This window comes from Stegodyphus dumicola, chromosome 9 (genome assembly GCF_044657685.1).
Source record: "Stegodyphus dumicola isolate Sdum_Otavi_A_Nest chromosome 9, ASM4465768v1".
NCBI lineage: Eukaryota > Metazoa > Arthropoda > Arachnida > Araneae > Eresidae > Stegodyphus > Stegodyphus dumicola.
The window spans coordinates 152,650,875-152,664,006 of record NC_140776.1 but is presented as its reverse complement, the minus strand read 5'-3'; the positions used below and the strand labels follow the sequence as shown (position 1 = coordinate 152,664,006).

General features: G+C 33.7%; 1 protein-coding gene across 2 annotated transcripts in view; it reads right to left on the bottom strand.

The window, feature by feature from the left end:
* The window catches only part of LOC118200626 (uncharacterized), a 165,326-nt gene that overhangs the window by 75,039 nt on the left and 77,155 nt on the right, over positions 1–13,132 (bottom strand). For both annotated transcript variants that reach the window (XM_085824249.1, XM_085824250.1), the window contains exons 8-10: positions 12,432–12,644; positions 268–495; positions 124–162 (exon numbers count right to left, since the gene is read on the bottom strand). In XM_085824249.1, the coding sequence (XP_085680375.1) occupies positions 124–162; positions 268–495; positions 12,432–12,644 (480 nt within the window). The remainder of the gene's footprint in view (positions 1–123; positions 163–267; positions 496–12,431; positions 12,645–13,132) is intronic.

Genomic DNA, 13,132 nt, shown 5'->3' with positions numbered 1-13,132 from the left:
ACATAACAGTACTAAATAACTGCAACATTATTATGGTGCAGTACTAAATAACTGCAACATTATTATAGAGACAGAAAATGCTAAATAAAATTATTATATATATATAACAGTATTATTTCTTACCTTGTTCAGTCGTTGATGATATTGCTGTGATATCTCTATCTGAAAAGTTCATAATAATTTTTTCAAATAATAAATCAGATTAACATGGAATTACTTAAAAATGCAGTTTTATTGCATTATTTCCACGTGTAAAATGTATTTTACCTTCAGGTTGTTTACGGTTTTCGCAGAATACATCTCTAGAATGTATGCATTTCCTCTTCTTCTTGTCGTAATATTTTCCTCGCCGACATTCGCGAAGAGACGCTTTCTTATCATGGCAATTGTAGTACCAGTCACAGTAATCATCGTGCTCGAATCGACCATGGTTCTCAATGCACGTGAAAGTTGGATTTGGATCGACTTCTTTATCTTGAGGTTCATCGGGATCCACTGAGAGAATCATTAAGGAAGGCATATATTAGAATTTCAGTTAGTAATAGTTCCCTTCGAATTACTTTAAGTCAGAGCACTTTCATTCAAAGTCCTTAAAACAGCATTTGAAAAGAAGGAAGAGTGCTCCTAAATGCTTTAGTGATTTCATTCTATATCTTGCGATTCAGTAATTCAGTAAATTTAATGTGAAAAACGAAAACTGATTTAGATATTTGAATAGTGATAGAAAAACTAAATAATATACACCTTTTTAAAAATGTATAAATACAATGAGAGATTCAAATATAAAGTCGTTAAGCACAAAATTTGATGAAGATATTATTACGAATTTTGTATACACTCTCTTGCAAAAAAATCGAAGCACCAAGAAAGACTTTTGCGATCGTGACGAAATTTTGTATGCAAAAACATCTTGATCGAACATGCAAATGATCAAAGTTTCAAGGCAAAGGAACAGGAATTGCGATCATAGCTCGCATTTCTAATGCGCAACTCGCAAAGCATAAAACCAATAATAGATGCGGATAATTTATATCTTTTTTTTGTTGCTGCTATTGTAATTCCATAAAGAAGCAACTAAAGACGCCATTACGACAATATCGAAGACTTTACAGTCAACTAAACGACTTCGAATGTGGTCGCATTGTAGGGTTGCCTGAAGCTGGGTGGTCATACTGAGCAATAGGCTGCCACCTGCAGCGTACAGACACTCCTGTGCAAAGATGTTGGCTACAATGGGTTGCTACAAGGAAATTGCCGACGAAATGAAGGCTCTAGAAGGCCAAGGAGTACAAATATGAGGCAAGATAAGATGATTGTTCGCCAGGCCCGAACGGCCCCAACGGTATCATTGTCGACTATTCAACGCACTACAGCCTCCCGTCTACGCACTACAGTCTATACCTCCCGTGGTACCATCCACCATCTCACGGCGCTTTACTGAGGCGGGGTCACGCTCACAGAGACCTTTAAGACATTTGCCTTCGACCTCACAACATCGGCGGAGTCGCTTGGAGTGGTGTCGCAGCCAAACATCATGGCTGTCATCAGATTGGCATCGTATAGTGTTCAGCGATGAATCCCGCTTCACTCTTAATGTGGATGACCACCGTGTTCGTGTCTGGAGAGGACGGGGCCAGCGGCCCCAATCAGCCTTTGTTTTACAAAGGCATACAGCCATAACCCCTGGTGTGGGGCCCTATTTCTTATGACAGCAGGTCATCTTTAGTCATCCTCCGTACATCTTTAACAGCTCAACGATATGCTGATATCATCCTGCGGCCAGTTGCATTACCCTTCATGGCACGTCATTCTGGGGCCACTTTCCAACAAGATAATGCCAGGCGACTTACCTCTCGCATATCTTTGGACTGTCTCCGTGCAGTTGATAATCTTCCTTGGCCAGTAAAGTCACCAGACCTTTCATCAATTGAACAAGTCTGGGACATGGTGGGCCGCCAGATTCGGGCACCAGAAAATATCGCATATCTTGAGCGACAACTGATGAATGCCTGGCAGAATGTGTCGTAGGATGACATTAGGAATCTCTACCACTCCTTGCCTCGATGAATTCAAGCATGCATTGCCGCCAGGGGCGGTTCGACCAACTACTAATTTGAACGCTCAGTGGATGATTTTGAGCCATAAACAGGAACTATGATTTTTTAATCATTTTATTATCTGTGTATGAGCTATAGACATATTCAATTTCATCAAAAAGAACCACTTCCTTCATGGTGCTTCGATTCTTTTGCAAAAATGTGTATATGTAAATAACTTTAGTCGATATGTCAAATTACAGTATCTTTAGTATAATATAACAGTAAAAGTCTGAAGAGCTCTGCAGGAAAAATAAGATTACAGGGACAAGTCTACTTAACATTGAGATAAATAGCTATCTTGCTAAACTGGTAAGACATGCGTGAAAATCCATGAAGCAGCATGAAGAACTATTGCTCAGTCAGTACGAGCGCGACGTATCTGGCTCAATAACAATTTTGCCATAGGCCGATGACATAGAGTAATCTTGATAAGTGACAGAAAGGTCAAAGGTGAGAAGAGGGGGGTGACCATACATCACAAAGGCTCTAAGAGCTAAGCCAGATAGAAAGCGAACAATGGAGAGGCAAGACGGTGAATCTAACAGCTGATGTAATGCGCTGTGAGGGTACAGTAAGAATTTGAAGTGAAAATTCTAACTTGAAAATTAATGTGTATGCATAAGTAAAAATGCAAATAAAAAACATATAAATACATAAGATGCGTGAGAATACATAAAAACTAAGTGAATTGTACATGTACAATGTGCAATCAAATAATAAGGGAGAGGATATGTTGAGAAATTATGAGGTAGACATTCTACGTAGGAACGTTAAAGTCCCTGGTCAGGTGAGCTGCGAACGGTCTAATTTCAAAGTCCTCTTTGAGTGCGACGTAATGAAATACGTTGAAGTGCTTCATATGAGCGCAAGTAAGCGCTTTATCGAAAAAGTTCTTAATTGTCCTTACGTCGAATAATAAGAAATTGCGATTTATGTGCATTGATGCAGATGCGCCACTTAGTACACCATGTTTCAATTAAAGGCATAACATCCAAAAACTTTTAACAGCAAGCTCAATTCTCATGGATTTAACAGCTAACGTGGTGTCGTCCGCGAAGCATCTGAGGAAATGGTTTTGACTGATTTGCACTTTATGGAAATCTGCGACGTAGAATATATAAATGAGCGGCCCTAAAATTGATCCCTGGGCTACTCCAGCAGTGCTCCTTTTGTAGTCTGAGATTTCATTTCCAAATTTGACAAAGAATTTTCTCTCTGTGATGAAGGAGCGAATGAGCGGTATAAGTTCCTTGCTGAAATTAAAGGTGATCAACTTGTAAATGAGCTTCTCATGCCAGACGCGGTCGAAAGCTTTCGCCATGTCTAAATAGTGACGGTCTAGCATGAGTAAGGCAACACAAGATTTATTATGAATTGCATCTCCGATGAACTCAGTTAGTCTTACCAGCTGTTTCATAGTTGATAATCCACGTCTGAACCCGAATTTTTCAGGGCGTAATAAATCCATGTAAGGACATATTCTGTTGAGTATGACAAGGTCATATATTTCACTAAGTCCGGGTGAAAGACTAATCAGGCGATATCCACCAGGCTTCGTAATATCTTTCCCGGGTTTCGGTATTGAAATAAGTTTAGCTTGCTTCTTCCAATATTTCTATTGCTGAGGCTGGAGGTGAAAGTCGAAGGTGCAGAGAAGATAAGAAATTAATGGTTGATAGATCACTTGTTTGAAAAACACTTTTTGAAATAGATCACTTTTTGAAAGTCGTGCAAGTTACTTCAGAGCAAGTGAGTCGATGGACATAAATTCAGAGATATAAAATTAAGGAGGTAGAAATTGAAACTGGAAACAAATAGCCGGTGTTTATACATGAAATTTCATGCTTTCTTACTAAATAAAAACTTTTCCATTGAAAGGAATTGTACACTCTGCACAAAAAAAAAAAAAAAAAAAAAAAAAAAAAAAAACTGAAATGTTTCAGATTTTAAATTACGTCCAAAGGGGCGTTTTTTAACATTTTGTGTGTTACCTTTCTTTATTAAATATCATGTTCCTCGCACTTAAACCATAAGATCCAGTGCAACAGCAATATCGCAAAATAGTTTTAAAACGAGCATATCTTTAGAATTTCCGATACAGAGACTCACGCGTTGGAGATAAAAATGTTTTTTCTGCACAACGTTGCCATTGCTCGCTTTGAAATCCTTGAGTTTGTTAATCAAAAATTCGTCAAAGTTTTAAAAAATAGGAAATCGATCATAAAACAAATTTCAAATTTCAAATTTGGTCTTCCACATGCTCATATTCGTTGGAGGATTACGTTATTCAAAATTCGATGACTCTATGTACCGTTATTTTATGACAATGTGAGAAATATACATACATTTACGCAGATTTTCATTATTTAATTTCTTCAAATATAATGCAGGACTCTAACATTTTATGGCAACAGTTTGAAAAGTGAACCGACATTTATCCGTCCGACGCAAAATGCCAAAACGAAACTAATAGTCCTTCGGAATTCAAATCCCTTTAGACTAAAAAAAAAAAAAAAAATTCTTCCTATATTTCTGTCGAAATTTAACTTGTGTTTTCCTTGTCTCGAAACAGATGTATGTTAGATATACTAACATATCCAATTATACTAACATAGGTATTTTCCCACAAAATCGGACCTTTTTCTGAAATAACGTACCACTTTTTTTACATATTTCGATTCTACGACTCCAATTATGCTTGGATATTAAATTTGAGATTTTTGATGAGAAATTTCTGGAGAATTTAAAAATTTAACTTAGCGCATTTTTTTATCCGTTTGTCCCAAGAATAATTCACTTAACGAAATTCTTAATTTATGGCAACCTTTCTGCATTTCCATTTCACTGTGCACCCGGAGAAAAAGGTGCTTCGTTCATTCTTTCAAATAATTTTAACAAAGTACGTAAACCACATTGGACGTTATTATCGTTTATAAGGAATATGCAAAACTCGAAAAGGCCCCAAAATGTAAATTCTCATATATCTTACGAAATTTTAAATAAAAAAAAATCTAATTTTTGCAGGTATGCTTAGAAATGCATCTACTTTAAGACGATGTTAAAAATTTGATAGTTTATAATTAAAAATCGTTTTCGAAAAATTTATAAAAATTATTTAAAAGTACAAATTTTAAAAATAAATCATAAAAAACGGGCGAATTGTATTTGGAATGATCCTAAATTTCGAAATATGAAAGGAAGAATCAAATAGGTTTAATAAAAAAAGAGAGATTAATATATATATATACCAAGCTCAATTAACAAGGCGGAAGCTAAAATATGGAGAGCTAATTTTTTAGAAACTACTCTTGCGATTTTTACAAAATTTGGCAGTTTGGCATAATTTGAGTCGTAGAATCGAAATATGGAAAAAAATTGGTATGTTATTTCAGAAAAAGGTCCGATTTTGTGGGAAAATACCTATGTTAAAATAATACTATATATGTATAAATGTAATGTATATCTTTTAAATCACTCAATCGTACCTGTAGAAACAGAATGTACAGAACTTTTTTTGCATAGAACCATGTTTTGTGTTGTAGCAGAGGAGTGGCCAAGTGTAGCTGAGGCGTGGCCAAGTGTAGCGTAGGAACGACTGTCGGAAGTCGAATGAAGTTCACAGAGGGGACCCAAACCACAAAAGAATATTTTCACACTGACAAAGCTTAAGATTAAAAGCTAAAAATGCTCTCGATATTTTATCAACTGTTGGTGAATATATCATTAAAATTAAAAATTCTGATATTAAAATAAACAAGAATTTCTCAAGTATTCTTAGATATTCACCGGTATAAATGATTTTTACGTTTCATCATATAAAAAAGAAATTAAACTCTCTGTAGATCTGTAAATATTCACAATTCAAGTAACCGTTCATCTCATGATTAAGGGAAGAACGGCAGCTCCTAAGAGAGAGGTGTATTATTATTATCGGGTAGTTGTAGGTTATTGCGCATGCGTAGGGGAGAATAAACCGTGCATGGTATGTACGTTTACATTTTGGAACCTCCGAAAATTGAAGGCCGTAGCTAAACGTCATGGAATATATGAGAAGCGTTAAGGTCCATAGCTAACTTTGATGACGTCGCAGCAAAATGCGGTCAGCTGGGATGATCTTGGGTCGGCGCGCTTTTTTTTTTTCTTGTAGTATATGACAAACAAATATATTTTTCTCTTCCTATAAGCATTATTAACAAAAAGTACTGAGTACTAATCTTTTACACTTAGACGATGGGGTTGCATCTGAAGGTAGTTTCTCAAATAATATTAAATTTTGCTTGCTAATCAGTGACATTCTTTACAATACTATATTTACAATTTCTTTACTATATTTTTGTTACATAACAGTATTTGCAGTTTAATAGCATTGAACACTGCAAAATCAAATAGTTCTACACTGGCTAAAATGAATATTATATCATTTTTAACTGCAGTGTGACTGGCATTCAAAATTAAATCATAACTAAATATTTTCACTTATTTCCAAGCAATACAAGAAACTATGTTTTTGCTCTCTCATATAAAAAACATTACCCAGAAATTCGAAAGCCTCAAAAATTTATATTTCAGGTTTAGTCAAAAGATTGACATTCAACAGAAAGTTTTGCTTCTCAGATAAGTTTTCTTATTATTTACATATAATTGTTTATGCCAGATAATTTTAAGATAAAAATATGTTAGCTGTGAACACAGCGATATAAACTCTTTCCATTTCTTCACTATTTGATTTACACATAGATTTTTCACTTGTATAAAATGAATACAAAACCTGAGGCCAATATTTTAGATGTAACTTCATAATATACAGTACAGATTATTCTAATTCCTTCAAATTTTAACATTTACAAATACATGCTGAAACACACACACATATATGTATATATAATGTTTTCCAGAATAGTAAATTTACCTATGTTTTATTAAACAAATTAAAATCTAATATGCTTATTACTTCATACTGCATATCAAAATAAAAACACTCTCCAGTTATTTATCTTTGAATAATTTTCACTAAATATAAAAATTTAAAGCTTATTTGGATAGTAATTTGACTTGCATCTTGGAACGCAACATTTTCGCTGCATCTGTAAAAATTCAATTAACACTGTATTATGCACCATAATTAAATAATTACTAAAGGAATTACAGTGAATTATTTAATTCTATATAATTAATACGCTGTAGAATATAATTATTAATGCACTCCTAGTTAAGCTTAGTGAATGTACAAAATATATGTACAAGTTCGAGCTCAATATTGTTTAACTTTCAAGATTTTTTTTTAAATATTATTCTTGTCTAATTTAGAAGAAGGAATTATTCTGATAAAACATTATGAGATACGTGTTTCATACATGTTTGAAAATGGAAGATGCAAGAGAAATTTACTAGATTTTTATAATATTTAACATGAGTGTTATGGCATGTGTAATAAATATGTGTTAGAACATGAATAAAAATGGGGAAAGGGGAGTCTCTTTAGCTTGCATTTATCATAAAAATAGTTGTTTGTATCAAGAACTAACTTTAAGAAGTACAGGCCAAACAGAATGAATTAAAGGAAAACATTAAAGTGAGCTTGTAAATAAATTTAACTTTCGATACATCTTGCTAAAAATTCAATTTAGTTAAGGAAGAGTTAATGCTACATAACTTCTAGGTTAATTGTACGCTGTGTTAGAAAATGGATTTAGTACGATTACCGTCGCTCGAGATGTCATATCAGGGAAGAACGCCTTTGGATTCGGCCTTCTTCCATCAAGAAGACCTTGTGGTGCCTTTAGTCTCTACGAGCACTTATAATGAAGTACTAGGCATTGTTTATGCCACGTAGGCTTGGTGCATTTTGGAAAGGAATTGTGCCTGTGATCAGAAAGAAGAGGCTGGAATAAATGGAGTTACCCTTCTTGCAGAGGAGAGGAATTGGAGTTACCCTTTACCTTCTAGTTCTTTAAATTTAATTATTAGGAATTAGCGAAATACTTATATTAAATAGTACTTGACTTTCTCTGAACATTTCTGAAAAGGAATAAAATAAGTTTTTTTTTTTTTTTTTTTTTTTTTTTTTTTAAAGTATTATTTAAAACTTGTAACTGAGTTCTTATAAAATGTAAGGGGAATAATTCTTTTAATTAATCTTATCAGATTTTTTTTTACCCTTCATTTCAATAATACATATTCCAAAACTCTTTATTACGTTCTTAAGTGCGCATCTCATAGCATTTGCTTTACAATACCTTTTAACAGATTGCTTTCCAATACGAACAATTCTTGCTTAAATAGTTTTATAACGTATTTGTCAACAGGATTTCAATTTATGTTTACAATTCAATATTAAGGTTATTATATATTTAGATAACATTTATAATCATTATAAATTAGATACATTTAATCATTAGATTTCTTCACAGTACTTTCACAGTTGTTTATAAGTGAATAAATACTTCATTTCAAATACATTTATAAATAATTTAATGAATATTTAAGTATTTTGTCAAAGGCAGATTCATGCTTTTTGCAAGCACATGCATAAATACCCATACATATTTCCTATTTTTCATTTCCGGCATGTGCAAATCTTTAATTTCTGTGCATTCACTATATTTTTCGTGTAAAGTAATTTACACTAATTTAGCAGACACCCAAAAGTTTGACATAAAAAATATATATGAATATAATTTGAATGAAAATTATAAGTATTATTTTTAATACCCAATCAAAGGTCAGTTTTTTTTTCAAAATTCCTTCACGATGGCATCTCTCTCTTTAGACAGATAGCCCTTGCATGCGTTACTCTATTTAATAAAAACTTAATCTGACCTATGTGCCTAATTACAAATATTTTAACATACATAATTTTATATTTATAAAACGTGTAAGCCCAAAGTGATTATTTTTCAGATATATAAAATTAAAACGATGGGTTTAAAATGAGCAGCAGTAAAGCCTCTCCTCTAAAAAATTTTAAAAGCTACATGTTACAATAATATATGGACGTGAAAAAAAAATTGTTTTATTTAAAACATTTTGACGTTTGGAACATAAAATAAAAGTAGCGAATACTCTATCAAGGGTATCGAAAGATGTATACAATTTTAAATGTACCGTAAAGTATTTTTCATTCTTTAAGCATAACATTTTTCTTAAAATCTATATTTTTGTAGTGCAACAGCTTATAATTTTATAAAAGAAATTCATAATCAAAATCGCTGTTGTTAGTTATCGAAAAATAACCAAGATGTAATTTTTGCGTAAATGTCACTAAACTATACAAATTGCTATTATCCATCACACTATGAATGTTTCTTTCATGCGAAAGTGTCCCTTTTTCGATTTCTATGGAACTGTCGTGTGTTGAAATACTATCAGAATCTTGTCAAGAGAGCTTCTGAATGTAAACAAAGAACACCCCAGCTGGTGACCGAAGCTTCAAAGCAGTGCTTCACTTTTAGCGCGGGTTGGCCGCTCCTCCCTTTCCTACCTCCATGGTAGTAACAGAGGGGAAACCATTACTGTAGATATAGTTTTCTTAATCCACATAGAGATATTTATTTCACCATTTCCTGATAATCAGGCGCAGCACAAATGTATCGCTACGTTACGATATTGTTATATTTATATGAGCGACAAACCAATTCCATATATAGTCCGTCTATAAAGTTGCAAGACTAAATTCGTTTTAAACTGAAAATTCAAATTGGATTTCCACCAAAGCTCTTACTTTAGACTTTAACATAAAATGCTTGACATATTCATATTCCTGCTTCATTACTTTGTAGAACTTATCTTTGGGAATATTGTTTAAGTGTCTGGTATAGAGATGGACTGTCCACTCCGGAACCGATTCAAAAAACCAATTCACTTTACTAAACGATTGATCAACGCTCCGGTGAAAACAACACGGCAGTTCTTTCAGAGCTCACCGAGAGCTATTGTTGAGAGGCGTGCCAAAAAATGTTTCATTTCTTTTAATGTAAACAGTAGCATTCTTTCCTTTATGATTGACCAGAAACTCACTGACCTATTTTTGATGTGTGTATGTGTGTTATATATGTGTATATGTGTGCTTCTGTTCTATCTAGTATCGCCCAAAAAACAAAACATTAAATACACCTACGCATCTCAGCAAAACTGACCATCCCCGTTTAAAATTGGATGGAGATTTTTTTCAATTCTGGCAGTGCAAAGATCTGTTTAAAATACCTAGATTATAGGAATTAATTCCTCGGATTCCAAGCTGTCTGCGCTCCGGCGCTAGTCTCTGATCTGTGTCTTTCGGAGTCGTGATCATTCATTCTTTCATCGCTCCTGCTCTAGCCGGCAGCTGATCCGATTCCTGCGGAGTGTTATTTATTTGCTCTTTTTGCTTCCTCGGAACTGTTTCATTTCCATTCTTTGAATAGTGTGTCATATTACAACTATGTATGTTAGGTATTACCTTTTTTATACAATATTACTGTAATATTTATGTAAAATAATAAATTACATTTTTATTTATTTACTTATTTTACTAACGTCTTGTAATTAAGAGCTGCGAATTTCTCTTTAATTAGAATTAGTGTATGTTTATAAACATAAATTTTTCCATCTAACGTATTTTTTCAAAGTTGCAGAACAAAATGTGGACCCCACCGAATAGAACCTCGAGCGATATTTGGTATCATTTTGTCAAACTAGGTTAAAAAAAAAAAAAAAAAAAAAAAAAAGAAAGAAAAAGAAAAATACCGGTTTTGTGAGCTGACAACTTCCTGTTCTTTGGAATCTGCTCCAATCTAAAAATTTATTTATACACTGTGCTTTGTAGTAGCGACGAAATATCAATTATAGTAATAACATAATCAATTATAGTAATCTTTAACAAAAGTGAGTTTAGTTCTCATTATTTGTTAACAATTTTTATTGTTGTTATATGTAGAAAGGTTTTTTTAGGAAATCTCAAAAATACTATTGAAAGAAATTAGTCCAGGGAGTGAGTGGTTTGGCTGAGTTGATTCCAGGGATCCCCCTCCTTGTTCAATTCTTTCTGCTTTACTCCCATTTTTCCACACCGCTCTTGCTCCCCGCCTGTTCCGAGCGCATTCATCAAGGTTATTGTTAGTGAGCAGTGAATCGTTAAAAGAACTGATTCACTTCAGTTAGCGAATGGTTCCGATCTGATCTATTAAAGGAGCGGTTTTGCTCATCCCTACGCTGGCCACAGTTTTTTAATCTCTTCGGTGCTATTAAAAAGATAACCACTAAAGTAAGATTTAACTTTAGAAGTGCCAAATTTGAGGAAAGGTCGGGTGGAGTAGGATAAGGATTTTGTAAAACATTTCTTTCTCAGATATTAATAATTCGGTTGAGCATTTTTAGGTCTAATGCTCTGAATTCTCTTCAGAAGTAGCCCCTGGCTCCGAGGAGTAAAATCGCTAAACATTGATAGTTCGACTCATTTAGAACGCATTGGCTGTATGGGGAGGTGCTATAGTTTTCCTCATCTATAGCACCTCCCCATACAGCCAATCCAGGCTGAATGGGAATGTGCCAATCCAGGCTGAATACGAGGCAGTTTCCATTAAAAAATTCTTCACAGAGGTATCCTTCCTTTAACCAGATAATTCTCGTGTGCTCTGCCGTATTCAAATAGCCTAATCAAGCTTTTGCTGAAGCCTGTCTGTTATGTTCATATAAAAATGCTGTTCACCGTATGTCTCTACAGAAAAAACATTCTTCGTAAATTATCCTTTTTCAAACAGAAAAGTCACCAGTATAATTTTTACTCTAGAGTTTTGAAATCAAAATTTCTGTTAAGCGGCATTGATGAACTTTCTTCAGCTCAAGCGCTTTGACTCGGAAGCATCAGCAAAGCGCCAAATTTCATTTCTAATCACAATTTGTACACAAAAGATTAGGTGTAAATTACGATTTGTATCAAAATTTTATTGCTAATCTTTGCTTAGCCTTTAAGTCCATGATAGCTGATGTTCAACAAATCAAAGGAAACAATTAACTATACTGAAAGTTCTATCAGTAGGAAGGCAATATTTTAAGAATAGCAAGTTGAAGATGTCACAGTAATTATTGTTGTCGGCAAGTTTGCTTAAATTTGTTAAAAAAATACTCCTGAAACTTTGTAGACCAGTTACACATAGGCTAAGATATGACAATGTGTATACCAGTTACAAGGCTAAGATATGACAGAATAACAAGCAATAGATATTTCGAAAGAAATATTTCGAAGAAATAGAAACAAGAGATATTTCGAAGGATAAAAAGTAAGCTTTGTACACAAATATTAAACATCTCATGTCTTTCGTAATTATACGCAAATTAAAGGTAAAGGGTACTTACAAGCTGGATGGATTCTTTCGCCACATGTGACTTCTTGTTCAGGTTCGCAGGATTGCCATTTACGATCGAAGAGTTTTCCTTCTGGACAGTGATGGAGCTTATACTTGTACTTTTTGCAGACGTAAAATGCTCCGCAGTTTTTGGGATGAGTAAATTTACCATTCTTAGAAGGACATACAAATTCACGAATCCTTGGTGTGATGGTTTTATCATCTGAAAGAGAATGAATTATTTAATGAAACTGTTTGTAAAATTTTTAATGAAACCTAAAACGTCAGACCAGACATCATAACTAAGTAACCATATTTGCTCATGAAAGAGTAGTTTTTTCTAAAGTGCATTAAAAATTTTGAACAGAAATAATTAATTTCACTTTCTTATGATTTAATTTAATAAATTCAGTGTTCTCATTGTTCACCAAGAATTATATTGCGAATTAAACGGAAGCAAAACCAACAAATGATCTCTCCGTCTTTTAGGAGGTGTTAATTTCAATCTAATACATTCTGAATCCATTGGGTGATCATAAAATAACTTTTGTTTTGTATTCATTCCCTAGGTTACCGCATGACTCAACGGATTGAATTAGAATTCGAGATATTCGAGGACAGCTTTAAAACATGTTTACAGTCGTCGAAGATCTACTAACACTCGCTGGAACAATCAACGACACAGCCTTCAGGCTATCAGGCTATCATGGT